The sequence below is a fragment of the Malaya genurostris genome, chromosome 2 (assembly GCF_030247185.1).
Source record: "Malaya genurostris strain Urasoe2022 chromosome 2, Malgen_1.1, whole genome shotgun sequence".
NCBI classification, from domain to species: domain Eukaryota; kingdom Metazoa; phylum Arthropoda; class Insecta; order Diptera; family Culicidae; genus Malaya; species Malaya genurostris.
Genome location: NC_080571.1, coordinates 67513866 through 67532997, shown reverse-complemented (window position 1 = coordinate 67532997; position 19132 = coordinate 67513866). Strand labels below are relative to the sequence as shown.

At 36.8% G+C, this 19132-nt stretch overlaps 1 protein-coding gene across 1 annotated transcript; it reads left to right on the top strand.

Annotated features, from left to right (window-relative positions):
- The first annotated feature begins 1878 nt into the window (after positions 1-1878).
- LOC131428649 (transmembrane protease serine 9-like) lies at positions 1879-14539 on the top strand. Its single transcript, XM_058592695.1, has 8 exons — positions 1879-1984; positions 2045-2316; positions 2393-2718; positions 2783-2973; positions 13436-13453; positions 13513-13793; positions 13852-14174; positions 14233-14539. The coding sequence occupies exons 1-8, from the start codon at positions 1930-1932 to the stop codon at positions 14423-14425; spliced, it is 1659 nt and encodes a 552-aa protein (XP_058448678.1). The 5' UTR covers positions 1879-1929; the 3' UTR covers positions 14426-14539.
- Positions 14540-19132: the final 4593 nt, after the last annotated feature.

The following is a 19132-nucleotide window of genomic DNA, read 5'->3' as shown; positions in this document are numbered from 1 at the left end:
CCTATAATTCCGGAACCGGAAGCCGGATCCAAATGGAATCCAGATGTTTTGTATGAAACCATGAGACCATTCATTTGAATGAAAGTTTGTGAAAATCGGTTCAGCCATCTCTGAGAAAATCGAGTGACATTTTTTGTCACAAATTTATAATCAAATGTGTTCCAACGTACAATAAAATGCATGCTCGATTTTCTTTGACAACGCTTGAAACCGATTTTCGCAAGTTAGGTTCAAAAATGAGGTCTACATAACTCATATCCGGTTACATTTTTTTTCCGGATCCAAGTTCTGATTCTGTAGTAACAGTGTATTGAGTACAATATAAATGAGAAAACACGGCAATGAACTAATATTAGAGGAATTTGAAACATTATTTTTGAATTTAAAATCATTCCAATAATTATTACTTTCGTGATAACAACGATTACAATTTGTTTTCTTTGTCTTAAAATTGTAAATAAATAGTAACCCTGACATACTCAGTTTTGTATCGCTCTTGTTATTGTCGCCATTTTTTCACTCTGACTACTGCAGAACTTGATGTATTTTACCTTTGTTCTATCTTTTGTTCTATTTGTTGTGTCACAGTGTTCGTTGGATCAGGGTCATTTCGCCGAAACCCATTTCACCGAAAGCCGTTTCGCCGATTCCTGCAATTGTCTTAATATTATGATTGGAATTGATCTAAAATGAACACAAATGAATGATAATACGTTAACACCCGTTTTGCTGACCTACAATTGTACTTCTGGAATAAAGATTGATTCATAAACCTCAGAACGGAGTTTCCAAGAAAACTTGTTGACTATTAGCCACTTAGCATCAAAGCAATTGCATAGGTGTATCTACCAAGCAAATGTATGTTGTATTTTCCGTTTACTAAGTGAAAAAATATTTATTGCGGCTTCTCCACATCGATTTGATTCGTGTGCTGTCCGACCTCGCTACCGCTCGTTCGGACCTAACTAAAGTAAAGAAACCTAGCTTCGAGTAGACCGGGCAAACGAGGCGGTTACAGGTTTGTATGCAAGAGACCGCCGCTTCCGACGGCGGGTCGGCGGTCATCTCAGCCGGCGTCGCCTCGGTAGCTTCATGCTGCCGAGCCATCTTGGCTTCGGTTATGTGGCTGCGCCACATCTGTTGTACATGAGGCATAATAACACAAAATAATAATAAGATGATGTATTCGAAATTACCCTTTCGGCGAAATGACCTGCTCCCGTGTTCGGTGATCAGAATAAACTTGAACATGAGCTTGCAGTATATTTAAGGTTTGAATATGTGCATGAAATTTCGCGCACTGGCACAAACGTGGTGCTATTCATGGATAAACTGACCTTAATGATGTTAGTAATGGGACAGAAAATCGCAAAATTAGTTTTTCCGCTACCATTGTTGAGGATATATTTTAATTGAAGGCTATTTTCTTATAATTGTAAGTGAAAACAGTAACAAAGCAAAGCAAAGTCTTGACATTTAATTACTTCGCAGCCGATTCTTAGTTTGCAGAATCATTGCATAGCTAGTACTACAATCCTACTGACACTAAGAATCTCGCCAAGGCGGGAGCCGAACATACGACAACTGGCTTGTTAGACCAGCGCCCTATGCATTAACAATTAACAAAACACAAATTTGGAATCATAGCTTCAGTAGTCATGGAATTAAAACATGAAAAGACTATTATTATACTACTGTATGTTTGTGGCAGATAAGCTTTTCTTGAGTGTAGGTAATAAAACGGTTTACAAATAAAAGCCATTCTCGTGCACGCAGATAAATTGTTTTCAAATATTTGTACATGCGGAGACGCTGGATTATTTCCACTTGAAATTAAATCGATAGTATGACGAAAATTTGAAACTTGATGACAATAATTCTCAGTTCATTGTGAAATCCAAACGAATCAAGTACCAAACTGAATCGGAAATGCATTTCTTTCTAGTCTTACTATTGTCCATATCAGTGTTCGCTGAAACAAAAAGTAAACAAATCGACTTGTTCATTCTATTGAAAATATTAAAAATGTTCACTTATTACTCAGGACTAACAGTGGAAGAAGCTTTGGCACGAGTTAATCGCCCACCAGCAGCCTTGCAGAGTTTCATTGCTAGAAAAACGAATGGTCTCAATCCGAGTCATGAGAGCAAGAACAGAACCAGAATCGTTGGGGGAACTGCCGCAACAATTGAAGAGTTTCCTTACCAAGTGGCAGTACTGTACTCAACTTACCAGATGTGTGGTGGTTCGATAATTTCGCACTCATGGGTTCTCACAGCGGCGCACTGTCTCGCTTGGTATCCTTTGAACTCGCATGTATGATTTGAATTAGTTTTACTCAACAAACTCAAAGCGAAAACATCACTAAATGAGATCCAAATATCGTTTTCAGATAACAATTCGTTCTGGTAGCTCGTCCCATTCAAGCGGAGGGATTGTTCATCCGATATACTTCTACCATATCCATGAGTTGTACGATCCGCAATTGTTCCCTTACGATGTGGCAACCATTCGGGTGAAAACGCCGTTTAGTGGTGGTGCATCACGAGCTATCATTCCGTTAGCCAACTCCGAATGGGTCGAAGGACCGGATGTGATAATCGCTGGCTGGGGCGAGGACAGTAATGGTGATGAACCCGATAAATTGTTGAAGGTAGCACTGCCAGTTGTCAGTCGAGCTAAATGCAATCTTCTATGGGAAAAATTGGTAACAGACGTGTATGACATTGAGACATTATATTATCGTTTAGAAGACACAGTTTAAGCCAACTATCCGTTTCAGTATGATTTGTGCCGGTGCAAAGGACATCAACCCATGTAGCGGAGATAGTGGAGGGCCAGCCGTACAAAACGGTGTTCAGCACGGAATTGTGTCCTGGGGATCAGTAGACTGCGAAGATGGGATGCCTTCGGTCTATACTAACATAGCCCATCCGTCGATTAGAAACTTCATCAAGCGTACTACGGGGGTGTAAAGTTTATCTAGGCTGTAGTAATTATTTATTGTAAACAGTTACATTAAACTGATGCACATTCGAAGTAGTTGTATGGAAAATTTGTTCATCTTTCGGTATAATGATGCTCTTCTCATATGTTAATGTTACTAATTAAAAAAAGCTATAGTTGTATGGAATTGCAAAGGATCTTTTGTTTTATATCTTTGACTTAATAATTCGATGAAGTCTCAAAAGCTATATAACAGTATAACGGCCACTAACAATAAATGTTATTCTATGACAACATCTTGATATCCAGTGTAATAAGATTCGCCTTATTACAGTGTCGAAAGTTCAGCGGTTCCATGCATAATACCCCAGTAAGCCCCGATTTCCGCAAACTTACTGAAATTATAAATCTCTTGGTTCCATAGCCGGCTATTGAATTTTATTCGGATCGAATTTCCGGTTCGGGAGTAACGGAATAAAATGAACAAAAAAGTAAAAAAAATGAAAGGTCCCTCGGTCTCAAACGCTGCGATTGAATATTTTGGCTTTAAAAATGTCTTACTCTTCACTACACTCGTTTGTTGATGGATTTATGTAGTTGAACTACCAATCAATTCGGAAACATTTAACTTTAACTTAAACAAACGTCGTTTAAGTATTTCAATAATTTACAGTTGGAAAATCGGTTCAAATCGAACTATGTTTTTATCGAACCAATGATGTCATCTTCGACCATTCTGGGCCGAACGAACTATCGCACAAAAAGGAATCTATAAATATATACGCTGGCACTCACTTAGCTCAGTAAACGCATGACTGCGAACGAGGCAAATAGTTTGACTGTGGACCGAGTGGATAACAAAACTAAAAGTTTCGTCCATTGGCCCACTGAATGATCGCTTTTGCACTGAGTGCTGTGTGTTGATGCCATTCTCCGTCTGCTGCCCACCGTGTTCGTTTGAGTATATTGAATATCAATTAGCTGTTGCTTTTAATTTCCGGTTACTAGCAGACCAATTTAGAACGATAAATTTTTTGGAACTAATTTGAAGTGCTTGCATCTCGGTGATTTGTTAAACTTCAACTTCACACGAAAGTGTTACTTAAATATTGTACGTTTAAAAATGGATTGATTTATCGACGTGGTCGTGCCCATACTGAAATCTCAATTTACGAGCAAAACGGTGTCTTACTAATGGATTCAGTTCAAACCTGTAATATGAAGATAATCATAGATACTTCTTTTGCAATAAATATGGCTACAACACTAAATACTCTTTATAACAGTTCGGCTGAAAAGTTCGTATCGTTTAATAGAAACACACATTTTTTTAGAAAAATTCGTTTTTATTATTCAACATAATTGCCATCAGAGGCGATACAGCGATTATAGCGATCTTCCAACTTTTCGATACCATTTTTGTAGTACGATTTGTCCTTTGCCTCAAAATAGGCCTCAGTTTCAGCGATTACCTCTTCATTGCTTCTAAATTTTTTACCAGCGAGCATTCTGTTGAGGTCTGATAACAGGAAAAAGTCACTGGGGGCCAAATTTGGAGAATACGGTGGATGAGGGAGCAATTCGAAGCCCAATTCGTTAAATTTCAGCATGGTTTTCAATCATCAATTCGTTGTTGTTTTTGATCGATTGTGAGCTCACGCGGCACCCATTTTGCACAAAGCTTTCTCATATCCAAATATTCGTGAATAATATGTCCAACACGTTCCTTTGATATCTTTAGGGTGTCAGCTATCTCGATCAACTTCACTTTACGGTCATTGAAAATCATTTTGTGGATTTTTTTCACGTTTTCATCGGTAACAGCCTCTTTTGGACGTCCACTGCGTTCATCGTCTTCGGTGCTCATATGACCAGAACGAAATTTTGCAAACCACTTACGAATTGTTGCTTCGCCCGGTGCAGAGTCTGACTAACACTCATCAAGCCATTTTTTGGTATCGGCGGCACTTTTTTTCATCAAAAAGTAGTGTTTCATTAACAAACGAAATTCCTTTTTTTTTTATTTTTTTCACAATAACAAAAGTAGCTTCACTCAAAATGCAATATCTCACAAACTAATAATCAGACAGCTGTCAAATTTATACACGTATCTTTTGAAGGTTGGTACTAACTGAAAATGGTATGAATTTAATTCTAGTGGCGCCCTCTCATAGAAACGATACGAACTTTTCAGCCGATCTGTTATATCTTCGACAGCGTGAACTAACTTTATGTTTATTCTTCTATTATATTAAAACATTTCATTCGTCTTACTATACATCTTGGGATAGTTTGTATCTAAAATTGATCTTTTGAGTAACTTTAAAACCATATACGATGACTTCCAGTTGAAGAATATTTTTCAAATATTTTCCAGTTTGGAAAAGGATAAAAATAGAACCAGTTATTATGAAAAAATCAAATTGTAATTTTTCTAGTCCGCAAACAATAATACGCTTTCAAATCTATGATTTAGTGCATCCACCATCATCTATATTTTTTCCATGTGAACCTTAGAATTGATTCATTTTTAATGGAATTATGCTCGAGCATGTGTTGTATACAACCCTGTAATTTTTTTTATCAAACTGCCGGTTCGAAAGTAATGGGATAAAATGTGTAAAAACATGAAGAAGAAGTGCATTCGATTTTTTTCAGAAAGCGCTTAACCGATTTTCTTCAACTCAGATTCAAGGCCTTATAATCCCATTTAGTATACTACTGAATTTCATCCCGATCCGACTTCCGGTTGCGAAGTAACGGAATAAAATGCGCAAACAAATAAAACAAAAGTTTCTCAAAGACTGCAAGCAATTTTCACAAGCTTAGATTCAAATGGAAGATCTGTCAAATTTCATCCGGATTCGACTTCCTGTTCCGGAATTACAGAATGATAAGTATGACAAATTGATTTTCAATTGTTTTTCTACATGATATTGAAAAATCGAGCGAAACACGTTCAACTTTCCTTATAAATCTTCAATTGAACAGTTATGGTTAATTGATGATCAAAATCATTGCATTGGGTATACCAGATCTTCGATCCCGGTTCCGGACGTACCGAAAAAATTGATCGTGTACTCCAGAACGGAAATCATATAAGTGACGCAACGGACAAATAGCACTATATTCTATCCGCACAATTTTATCGGGTTTGACCAATGGTGTCTCCAGAACCGGAAGTTCAAATATATTATGTTCAATAGTGATAATTTTGAAAAAAAATGTTGTATCAAAAATAAGCTCAAGTTCGCGTTAGAATTTATCTTAATAAACAAAAAATATTTTAATGACACTGTGTGAATGACAAGAGTTAGGCATTAATACACCACTTCTTTTTTACTTCCATTTGTTCCGCGTGGTGGAATATGTGGAATATGCCCTATTTGCGTTCATGTGGCGCCTGCATCGCGAATAGGATATTGAGAGCTTCAACTTTACCGAGTCATAACTTTGTTCAGTTTTTGCAATGACTGAGTGGAAACATATATTGGAGAAGCCAAATGAAGGAAAAACTCAACAGAAAAGATGAATTTTTGGAAAAAGATACGCTCAGAGACAGGACTCGAACCTGCGTTCTTATGCATTCCGTGCATACGCGCTACCATTTCGCCACTTTGAATCTTGTTCTCGAAACTTTGAATCGTAAATATCTCGAAACTTAAACGATGACTTAGGTTTAGGTTTTCCGTAAAATCTCAAAAAATAGGTAGAATATCGGAAATTTTCAAAATTTCCTTATTATATTGTATTGTAGTAGGGTAACGGCTCCCTATTTCATCTGAGCTCCTATTTCCATCTCATCCCTACACCTCATTACTTTGAACATGAATAATATCTTACAACGTACCTGAACTAAACTGTAGAATGTTTTAGAATGATTATTCAAGCTATTGGCACACTTTATCATAGGAATAAATGGTTTCAAATTTTTCGGTGATCGTTTTTTTTTTCATTTGAAACAAACTCACTTTTCATGTTTAGGACACATTTTCGTCTCAAAATTTACAGTTCGTCATGTTTCTGAATATCTACCAATCGATTCGTCTCAAAACATGATCACTATTTCGCACAATTGCACTACTATTGAATGCTGGATGACTTCATAATTAGTAAAGTTCACTTGCCACTTGTTTAGTTAACGATTAAAAACTTCAAAAACTACTCGACAAGCAATAAAAGTCTTCAAGAATATGAGATGAAAGTTTTTCACTTAGTTCACTTGATTGTGCTTTGTTTTTTATCTCATTTGGCCTTGCAAAGCTGCCAAGTTTTCTCATAATGTTACAAAAAAATTGTTTTCTTTCTTCAAATCATCATCAATAAGTATTTTTTGGTATCCGTGACATTAGTTTAATTATATTGTTGATATTTATATTTCAATAAATCTGTTTTGGCTTGGAATATTACCGGAAAGAGCGTGTTGAATACTAATGAAATAACCATTGTGGCAAATCTGGAAGCACTGGTTTCTTTCCGCTATACTATACGTCACCATAATACTGTTAAGTATGTGAGTTTCATTGGCTGTTTACAGAGATGCCAGATATTTATCTGCTCTATCTGTTTTCACTAATAAAATGAATCAGTTTAAATTGGTTTAAAATTTAAATATAAATGTAAATCAGTGTTCATCATCAAATATTTGCATAAAAGGTATACATTTTAACATGTGATTTGCCCGTTGATTAATAACTTTTAAAGAAGTACTGCAATCAAACACTAACAGATACTCAGAAAGAAAATTCTAACTAATGCTTCTCACTTTTATGATCCTTTACAAATCTTTATTAAATTTAGAAAATCTGTATAAAGTCTGTACTCTGATTTAAATCAGCATGCGAACGCAAAAATCTATACAATACAGAAAAATCTGTATAAATAGCATATCTGGTTCTGCATTTTGTTTTTAGAAGGGCTAATACCTAAATAGTAACAATTTTTTTTTGTTTTTTTTTTAATTCTCTAAATCAACTGCACAGTAAAATTTTAAATTTTAAACGAAAGGTAACGAAAATGATCAACAAAATTTCAAACGTCGAAATGATTCCAAACTGTTTCTAAAAATATCGTGTATTGTCTCATAGTTGGCATTAGGCCCTTTTTAAGGAAAAGTCTGACATTTTGAACCTCAGCCATTGCTAATTAAATTAAATTAAAGGACCAACGATAGGATGAATATAAAACCTTTGAGATAAAATTAGAGCACAGTAGTAAACTAATAACATTGAAATTTTCTGACAAAACATAAAGTATAAATTATTTCAACAGTTTTTTTTTCAATAGGAAACCGAGTTCAAAAATCTAGTGAAAATTCAAGAAAAAAAATGGTTCAGTTACTTTTTCAAAAAGATCTCAATAAATTCGTTTCTATTTCTAGGGCTATTGTATCTATAGTCATCTCATTAGTAGAGTCACCTTGTTATTTTGCCGATTACTCTACTTTCAATCAACAAATTGTAAAAAATACTAATTAAAATATAAAAATTGTGCTGCAGAAACTTGGGCAATAGTACTGTCACAGTCATCAGTCTAGCATCAGAGTAAGTTTACCAAACAGAGAAAGAGTAGATGTCACTCTAACTAACGGTTTTTGTATTTGAGATGACTACTGGAGCTGAGATGGATGGGAGTGTCGTTACACAATTTGAAATTTGTGCAAAGGGAGACTTCCACATTCATCAATCTCAAGAAATGCTTCAACAATTCTGAAACTTTACAATATCAGAATTTTTTCGTTACATATAACTCCAATCCACGGCTACGGTTACTTTCCTCAAAAAAGGGAAACTAAAAAAATCGTTTGACACTCATAAATTGAGCTATATATTGGTATAATAATGCGCTTTAATTTTCCTATCATTTTCATATAGAGATTTTCAATACAGAAGTTTGATCTACCGATACCGATTTACAGATGTTTCTCCTGATTAACATAGAGATAAATGTGGCAACCCTGCACACCATACGAAATTGAACAAAGCACGCTGTGTGCTAGGCGGTAGTGTTTTCTTATTCCGTACCAGCACATACCGATTTGTACCGGTTTTTCATTGTCATTTCTTATGACGGTTTGAAAGTTTTGACACTCATCGCCCAATAATTTCGGGATATGGAGTCGGATCTGGATGAAATTGTGCATCTTTTGAAACAATGAGAGCTTCAATTTTAATCAAGATTTGTGATAATCGGTTAAACTGTTGCAGAGAAATCGAAGTGAGTTCCGTTTTTGGAGCTTCGGTGCTTTCGGAAGCGGAAACCGGGGACTAGTATTTCTAAAGTAGGTTTATATATCCACTGATCTCTACGAACTGAGTCGAATGGTATAAGACACTCGGCTCTCTGGGACTCCGTTCAAAAGTTGGTTTTCACAGTGATTGCATAGGCTTTCTATATGAAAAAGGCAAAAACTAAGCACTTCTTAAGATACTAGAGTTAAACAAGGCAGACGTTAGATGTTAACGTATCTTGTGCCATGCTGTTCAAACATTCACTGTCAGAAAGTAAACAGCCTGACAGATAAAGTTCACACGTTCTCGGTGACGTACGCTACTGTAATACTGCGAAGTGCTGTTTTCTTAAGAGCGTGTTAATTGTTTTTGTTTTAGGGTGTAAAACTTGAGATTAGTAAAGCGCTAGTTGAATCGAAATGCAAACCGTTCTAAGTGCTTTACTTTTTATTTCTAATAGTACAACTTTTGATAAGATCATTTCATAATAGCTGATAAAAACAAGTTTGAAGTATTTTGTACTCAATACAGTCTATATTGATTGAGCACTCTGTTAGCGTGTGTTGGACTACGCACCATGAACTCGGAAAATTACTGAAAATTATCAAAGGGATCACAGCTACTAGGGTACTGGAGGTATTTTGGCCACTCCAATATATTTGGATCCAGCGTACATATTTCTGGATGAAATCAAAGTAAAATACATCGTATCTCAGAATATTAAAAATTATTCCCTGCTTTAGCATTTTAGACATGAATATGTACTTTATTTTGATTACAAATGAAAATATGAAACATTACTTATGCCAAAAAAGACATTACACTTCGGTGCAAATAAGTATTTCATAAATTTCAAGACAAAAACGTAAAATAAGTAAAATATAATCATTGTTCCGAAGGACTGAAACTCTTCGTCCAGTTGAAAGACATTGGGTCATTTTGAAGCAAAACTACGGAAAAAGGGCAGGACAGATTAGAAAGATGTTACTAAAAGGTAGGAAAAAGCTTCTGGACATAAGATTGAAGCATGCGGATAAAAAAAGTACGAACGATAATATTTTAATCTAAATGATGGTTGATTACCCTTTGTTACGATGATATTGTTTCAGATGTTCTAAGCCGAGTTTTTTATTGACTATTTTTTTCTGAGCTTAAAATAATGTGCGTATGAAGAGCTCTGTTATGGATGACTAATAACAGGGTGAGACTGAAAATTGGTTTCACGACATCTGGCAAAACGATTTCTTCACATATGAGAAAGTGGCTGGTTAATGTTCCGACACTAAGATATTTTTCGGCATTAAAAATGCTTATTCTTCACTATACGGCTCAATTAAAATATTAAAAAATAAGCGCTTTACCTTTTTCTGTCATAATTTTGAACGATAATAACTTAGTCATTTGTTGATGGATTGATAAAATTTAACAACCAATCGATTCGCAAACGTTTAACTTGAACATGTATGGCAACGTCGTTTCAGTATTTCAATAGTATACCATTGGAAAATTGGTTTGAATGAGCCTATGTTTTCACGAGCCAACCACAGTTGCAGTCACAGTGCCTCTCGTCCGATTTGCGCAGTATAAACTTACGCACAAAACGGTATCTATAAATATAGTAGTGAGTGGATGACGAAACCGTATTCGCTTGAGTATATCGAATACCAGTTAGCTGTTTATTTCGAATCGTGCTTTGTCGTGTCTTGCATACAACCCATTTGAATTTTGCATTTTGCTATATCTGCCAACTGACAGCTTTGAGAAAGATCAATTTTGGTTAATTGAACGGTTATAGTAAAGTCGATAAATATGTTAGATTAGAAGTCAAGGCAGTTTAGTTCGAATTTCCGTGACCTAACTAAATTTGACATATTTTCTGCGAATCAAAGTAACGGTAAGTATATATGAAAGCGATATGAATATGCATCAATTTTCAATTCAACGTTACATAATACATAGTAAATACTAACCGTTTGCATTGTTCTCTATTATTATTATTATTATTATTATCATTCAACGATTTGTGTTTTAGTTTTGTTAAGACCTAGAGCCGTCTTGAGCTAGTTTTAAATTTGATCAGTATATAACGGGCAAAACAGATTGGAAAAATGTCTTACGAATGTGACTATGTAAGGATAGACTATGAGAATAGACTTTGTAATGTAGTATGTGTTCATTTTCTGTTGAATTTGTTTCCATAAATATAGGCATGTAAGTGAATGCTGTGGTGGCCAATCACAGCGAAGTATGCTTGGTTCTTCTAGTCAATTGGTTCTTCTAGATTAATTTTAGTTAGCTACAGGTTCAAGTCCGAACTCTGGGGTAACATTTTCGCGGTTTTCATTACATTTGCAATCACATGCCATTTTTTCAATCTGTTTTACCCGTTAAATACTGTTCAAATTAAATTATTATAGTTACTTTTAGTATTATACTAGGATTATAAATAAGCTCACACCGTTTTTGTTTTAGTAATTTGAAACTTTATTGACAAAAAATAGTTTCAACCGATTTATAAGTTTTAGACGATAACTAAATTCAGTTTTTGCAATGACTGAGTGGAAACATAAATTGGAGAAGCCAAATGAATGAGAAACTCACAGAAAGGATTATTTTTTGAAAAAAAGACACGCTCAGAGACAGCACTCGAACCTACGTTCTTATACAACCCGTGCATACCGTTAACAGACACGACGCAAGACTCGAGCTGGTAAGCGTACTTCGAACATGGTCTAAATCCTAGCCACCTCACGACCGGTATCATATATCAAAACATCTTCTCTGTTCTCCAGACAACAGACACCAGTCTACTCGCTCTATATCTATTTAGGATCCGACAAAAGTGAATGTTCATGTTAAACGCACACGGAATTTGTTTTCTGGAATATCTTTCTGTGTTCTAATTCTTCAAAAATTGGTAGACAAAACTAGAACAATTATACCACTCTTAAAAAAAATATCAACTTTTATTATTGCTCAAAATCTCTGGATGAGCCAGAACTGCAAGTAGTTGGGTGGATTTATGTTTTTATCGATGAAATTTACGTTATAATCGCGGTACCACTGGATGACTTCCCGGCTGTAGTGGCAAACTGGTCAAATCTGGCCAAAACTTCACGGGACCTCTGTAGGCTTCCTGGTACAGTTTTGAGTCCATCGTGCTGTTCGTCATGAACACTTTGGTCTTTGCACGGAAGCTGCATATCACTTGCCAAATCATCAGCTGTTTGGCAAATTTGTCCGTACAAGCAAACTTAAACTTAGCAGAAATCTCTTAATGCCGTCGGAAGAATTTTTGACCATGAAACTGTCCGAAACCCATTTTAACGTAGGTTTCATCGTCGATGAGCAGGCATCATTGGTACTTCGTCAAAACCCACTAGTACAATTTCCGAGCTCGAGTTTGGGTGACGAAACTTTGCTTCAACTTTGATTTTACGTTTTGTCTTTGACTTTGACTTAGACTTTTAAAAAAATAATTCACATTTCCCGTTTATATGTTAGCAATTTAAGTGGTGTTTGTGCAGTATTTCCTGAGCTTCTAAGGTCAACTCGCGGTTCTACAGTAACAGCCAAGCCGATAAGAGACAAATGCTACTTACAAATCACCTATTTTATACCTAACTGATTTGTACGTAACATTTTCTTTACATCTGTTCGGCAGTTTAGGTTTAACATTAATGAAAGCAATTTTGAAACTTTTTTTCGCTTTCGTTATTGACTGAACAGGGATCTCGTTCTCATAATTTGAAAACGGATCCAAGAGTGACATTTATTTTTCGACATTTTCGTCAATTTGGAATCAATTAAAAAGACTTTTATTTGCTCTTGATCATACATTGTTATGAACATGTATCGTAATGTTTTCAACTAAATTTTCCGTTTCAGTTACGTTCAAGTTTCACTGAGAAACTTTAGAAATATTGTCTACTAATTGAACGCATTGTTTTATTATCGAGTTCAAGAGTTGTTTTCAAGTGTTTACTCTGTCCGGTGGATGCAGACAAGTTTGCTCTATTGTAGGCAAGGAAATATATTACCTATTTAGAAATCGACGAACAACTGAACTGTCACGTGTTAAATGGATTATGTCCACTTTTGAAAGGTAAACTTCGCGTGCACATTGAACTCGTCAGATGCTAGTATAAAAACCAAGCATGATAGCAATAACCTTCAATTCAACGTTAGATCCTGACGAATGAACTACCTAAGTGAATCCAAAATGCTTTTCTTCCTGGTGTTATTATTTTCGGCCTCAGTTTTGGCTGAAACACAAAGTAATTCATTCGGAAAGTGCCCCACCTTTTTAATAACCAAATTTTAATTCGTTTTCCAGGACTAACCGTAGAAGAAGCGTTGGCTCGAGTTACTCAACCGCCAGCGGCTCTACGTAGCAAGATTGCCAGCCTAACGAATAGTGTCTACAACCAAAGCCAGTATAAAAACAACCAGGATCGGACCAGAATTGTCGGAGGCACCGTTACAAGTATTAAAGATTATCCGTACCAGGTCGCCCTACTGTACCAGTCTCAACAGATTTGCGGTGGTTCGATCATCTCACGCTCATGGGTTCTCACGGCAGCTCATTGCCTCGCCTGGTATCCTTGGGTTTCCGATGTAAAATTGAATGAACTAAACTAACTGTACGTAGTGAGATCAACATAATGTTTTCCAGGTATCAATTCGTTCGGGTAGCTCGTCACGGTCAAGCGGTGGAACTGTTCATGCCGTACACCACTACAATATCCATGACCAGTATGACCCGGATGAACTCTCACATGATGTGGCAACTATTCGAGTGAAACTACCGTTTATTGGATCCTCGCGTGCAGTCGTCCCGCTAGCCAACGCAGAGTGGAGAGAAGGAACGGAAGTGATAGTCACTGGCTGGGGTGTGAACGGTTTTGGACAAACTCCAGATAACTTGCTGAAGGTGGCACTGCCCGTTGTCAGTCGGTCGGATTGCAACAGTATATGGACCGGAATGGTATCAGATGAGTATGAAATGCCATCTTCGGACGCTGCTAGGGCACTTTTTACCAACTATTCATTTCAGTATGATTTGCGCCGGTAAATGGTTCATTAACCCGTGCAACGGAGACAGCGGTGGTCCAGCCGTCCAGGAAGGTGTACAACACGGAATCGTGTCCTGGGGATCCTACATCTGTGCAGGTGGAATGCCTTCCGTGTATACTAACATTGCTAATCCGTCAATCAGACAGTTCATCATGGAAACGGCAGGAATTTAAAATGCAAAATGTAACAATGAGTTTCCATTTTCTTAGGTTACCAGAAAAGTTTGCTATGAGTCCAGATAATACAATGTAATACTATGCACAATAAAAATAGCCAATTTATTTTCATACGGTGATTTCTTTTTTTTTGTATTTCCTAATAAAAAAGCATCTTCCAAATATAGACACGGAGAGTACCTCCACTTTGCTCTGATCACCGACTATAATGTCAAAAATGTACAGTTGTGTTGACAAAAAAAGAAGTTGGAAGCGTGTTTGTTTCCTGAGGTTATAAAGAAGACTGAAAGATAGAAATTTTTGTGCATGAAACTTCACACGCTAGTATATAACGGGTTGATAGACCAGTGGCGTGCCTTTTCTCGTATTACTCATATTCACATATGAATAAAGTTCTTTGACTCTCTAAAATAAGCAAAAATGTTTGCTTGGACATCATCCAAGTAACCATTTGCACTATATCACAGCATATTTACAACCTTGTTGATGTATCATCACAGTAATTTTACCTACTTTATTGCAATGTGCTTAAATGCATTCCAAATGTAATAAAGCATTATCTTACAATAAACTTTTGTTGTGCTAAGTTTGAAGCAATCAAACTTTAGTGCAATGAAATTGAATTGTTACATTAACACAGGGGCGGAAAAGTCCCCGGCCTAACAAAACGAACGCGATTTTTTTTGTTCAAAATTAACTTTATTCATCAAGGTAATCTCCATCAAGAGCAACGCAATCATTCCAGCACCGCTCTAATATTTCAATAACACTTTTGTAGAACGGTTTATCTTTTGCCTCAAAATAGACCTCAGTTTCAGCGATAACCTCTTCTTTCGTGCGAAATTTCTTACCGGCGAACATTATTTTTCAGACCTACGAACAGTCAGTAAACGCTGGGTGCCAAATCTGGCGAATACGGTGGATGTGGGAACAATTCAAAGTTCAATTCATGTAGTTTTGCCATTGTTTTAATTGACTCATGACAAGGTGTGTTGTCTTGATGAAACAAAATTTTGTTCTTTGCTATATGCGGTCGTTTCTTTGCAATTTCAAACGCTTCAATAACGTTATATAATATTCACTGTTAATAGTATTTCCTTTCTTAAGATAGTCGATAAATATTACACCACGAACATCCCAAAACATTCCAGCCGATTGTTGTGCTTTCGGGACGTGGCTCGCCAGTTGCTGTCCACTCAGGTGACGATCGTTTCGATTCGGAGTGAAGTGATGAATCCATGTTTCATCCATTGTCACATATCGACGCATAAATGTCGGTTTGTTACGTTTAAACATGGCCAAACACTGCTCAGAATCATCAACGCATTCTCGGGTTTGGTCAACAGTGAGCAAACGCGACCCCCACTTAGAGCAGAGATTTCTCATAGTCAAATGCTCATGCAATATAAAGCCAACACGTTCTATTGGTATCTTTATGCTGTCTGCAATCTTACGTAACTTCACACATTTTCTGGTGTTACGTCGACTGCGTTCTGCATCATCGGTGCCTCTACCACAACGTTCGAAGTCAGCAAACCAACGTTTTGTTGTCATTTCTGATGGAGAGGAGTCTCCATAACACTTCTCAAGCCATTGCTTCGCCTAACTGCATATTTCACACCAAGAAGCAGTGTAAAAAATTAAAACACGAAATGGTTTTTGATCTATTGTTGTGAAAATAACAAAAGTACCGTCACTCATAGCACAATAACTCACAATCTAACGAATAGAATATCATGAAATTTTAACAGCTGTCTTTAAAGGTTAGTATTAACTTTAATACAAGTGACTGTCATAAAACTAGCGCCATCTGTGTGTTAGGCCCGGGGCTTTTTAGTCCATGTGTTAAATCATTGCCTTAGTGTTGATAAAAAAGTAAATTAATTTCTTTAATTTAAAGCTAGCCAATTTTTGGCTTTCTCTTATCGAAAGGCTATACAATCACTGTGAAAACCGAATTTCGAACCGAGGCCCGGAGGGCCGAATGTTATATACCATGTGTAAATGTGTATGTATGTGTGGGTCTTACGGTCTCATAGATCGCCATTGAATTTTATCCCGATCCGACTTCCGGTTCCGGAAATACAGGGTGATTTGCATGTATGTGTGTATGTGACAAATAATGTCACTCGATTTTCTCAGAGATGGCTGAACCGATTGACACAAACACAGATTCAAATGAAAGGTCTTACGGTCTCATAGATCGCCATTGAATTTTATCCCGATCCGACTTCCGGTTCCGGAATTACAGGGTGATTTGCACCAAAAATATGAAAAAAATTGTCACTCACTTTTCTCAGAGATGGCGTGACCGATTTTCACAAACTTAGACTTAAACGAAAGGTCGTATAGTCCCACAGATTACTTTTGAATTTTATTCCGATCCTACTTCCGGTTCCGGAATTACAAGACAATATGTTCAAATCTATGAGAAAATTCGCATTCAAATTTCTCAGAAATTTCTCACCCGATTTTTACAAACTAAGACGCAAATGGAAGGTCTTAAAATTCTTTAAAAAGTCCCCGAAAAGTTGATCCAGATCCGACTTCCGGTTTCGGAATTACAGTGCGATTAGTAAACATTTTCAATTTTATGTGTATTTCTTCCCAAGCGATGACGAAACCAGGTGCACATTTTCATAAAATTTAGTGGTATATTCATCAAGTTGGCAAACCATGTTAGTTAGTGGATATATAAATCTACCGTGGGACTACTAGTGCCCGGTTTCTGCTTCCAAACGCACCGGTAATAGTGAATAAAAGTTCCAAAAGTGAAACTCACTTCGATTTCTCAGCAACGGTTCAACCGATTCTCTCAAATCATGATTCAAATTAAAGCTGTCAGTGTCTTGAAAGACACTGTTCAATTTCATCCCGATCTGACATCCGGTTCCGAAATTATAGTGCCATAAGTATCCAAACTTTCAAACTGTCATACAACATTATGAAAAATCGGTACGCATCAGTACGTGCTGGTACGGAAGAAGAAAAAACGCACCTGCCTAGCACACAGTGTGCTTTGTTCAATTTTGTATAGCGTGCAGGGTTGCCACATTTGAATCTAAAGGGTGATTTTTTAAGAGCTTGAGAACTTTTTTAAACAATAAAACGCATAAAATTTGCAAAATCTCATCGGTTCTTTATTTTAAACGTTAGATTGGTACATGACATTTACTTTTTGAAGATAATTTCATTTAAATGTTGACCGCGGCTGCGTCTTAGGTGGTCCATTCGGAAAATCCGCTTTTTTATCGACAAATTTTGTTCAGCAATGAGGCTCATTTCTGGTTGAATGGCTACGTAAATAAGCAAAATTGCCGCATTTGGAGTGAAGAGCAACCAGAAGCCGTTCAAGAACTGCCCATGCATCCCGAAAAATGCACTGTTTGGTGTGGTTTGTACGCTGGTGGAATCATTGGACCGTATTTTTTCAAAGATGCTGTTGGACGCAACGTTACAGTGAATGGCGATCGCTATCATTCGATGCTAACAAACTTTTTGTTGCCAAAAATGGAAGAACTGAACTTGGTAGACATGTGGTTTCAACAAGATGGCGCTACATGCCACACAGCTCGCGATTCTATGGCCATTTTGAGGGAAAACTTCGGAGAACAATTCATCTCAAGAAATGGACCGGTAAGTTGGCCACCAAGATCATGCGATTTGACGCCTTTAGACTATTTTTTGTGGGGCTACGTCAAGTCTAAAGTCTACAGAAATAAGCCAGTAACTATTCCAGCTTTGGAAGACAACATTTCCGAAGAAATTCGGGCTATTCCGGCCGAAATGCTCGAAAAAGTTGCCCAAAATTGGACTTTCCGAATGGACCACCTAAGACGCAGCCGCGGTCCACATTTAAATGAAATTATCTTCAAAAAGTAAATGTCATGTACCAATCTAACGTTTAAAATAAAGAACCGATGAGATTTTGCAAATTTTATGCGTTTTATTGTTTAAAAAAGTTCTCAAGCTCTTTAAAAATCACCCTTTATATTAACTTGACACAGCTGTTTACAAATCGAAAAGGTGATGTTAGTTTTTACCAAGGACAGTTTTTGTTTTTGAGTTTGAAAAAAAAATCTTGACAGAATATTCTAGTGATGTTTTTGGAGTGATGTGAAAACGGCTCAGCCTTCTCCGCGAAATCGTTCCGTTGAGAAGTTTTTCGGCCACCATTTGTGGTACCTCTTATATCGGAAACCGGAATCCGAAAGGTTTTGCTGAAGTCGGTTCGTTTGGCCATCAAATAACAAGGTCTACACGGATACCATTGCGGTACCATGATTAAGAAATCATAAAAATCATGAAACATTACTTCTCACTGGTACTGGTACTCGACATTTTGGCAACATTGCCGCACAGCCTGACCCCTCCCGTTCAAAACAAGATCAATCCTAACGATTAAAATTCGCGCCGGCGATTCAGAAAAAAAGGAGGAACATGGAACGGAGGGACAATGCCAGACCTCACACGGCCAATTCTGCAATAGTAATTTGCAGGCGAAAGAAAAAAATGTTCACCCCTAAATTTATGCTAGGTGCACAACCGCATTTTGATTATGATTTTACGATTCATCTTTGACTCATCAGTGGGTAGCAATTTATGTTGAACTGCTAGCGCGACCTGACGGCCTAACATTAACCGCTAGTTAATGCTGCTTGCAAAACACTTGTGTAATGTCTAAACTGAAGTCTCGGACGAAAC

Bases quoted from the DNA above. Each gene is read 5' to 3' on its own strand.
- LOC131428649 (XM_058592695.1), top strand. From the start codon at position 1,930: ATGCATTTCTTTCTAGTCTTACTATTGTCCATATCAGTGTTCGCTGAA. The intron at 1,985-2,044 runs GTAAACAAATCG...CTTATTACTCAG, and splicing joins AGTGTTCGCTGAAACAAAAA to GACTAACAGTGGAAGAAGCT. The intron at 2,317-2,392 runs GTATGATTTGAA...TATCGTTTTCAG, and splicing joins GGTATCCTTTGAACTCGCAT to ATAACAATTCGTTCTGGTAG.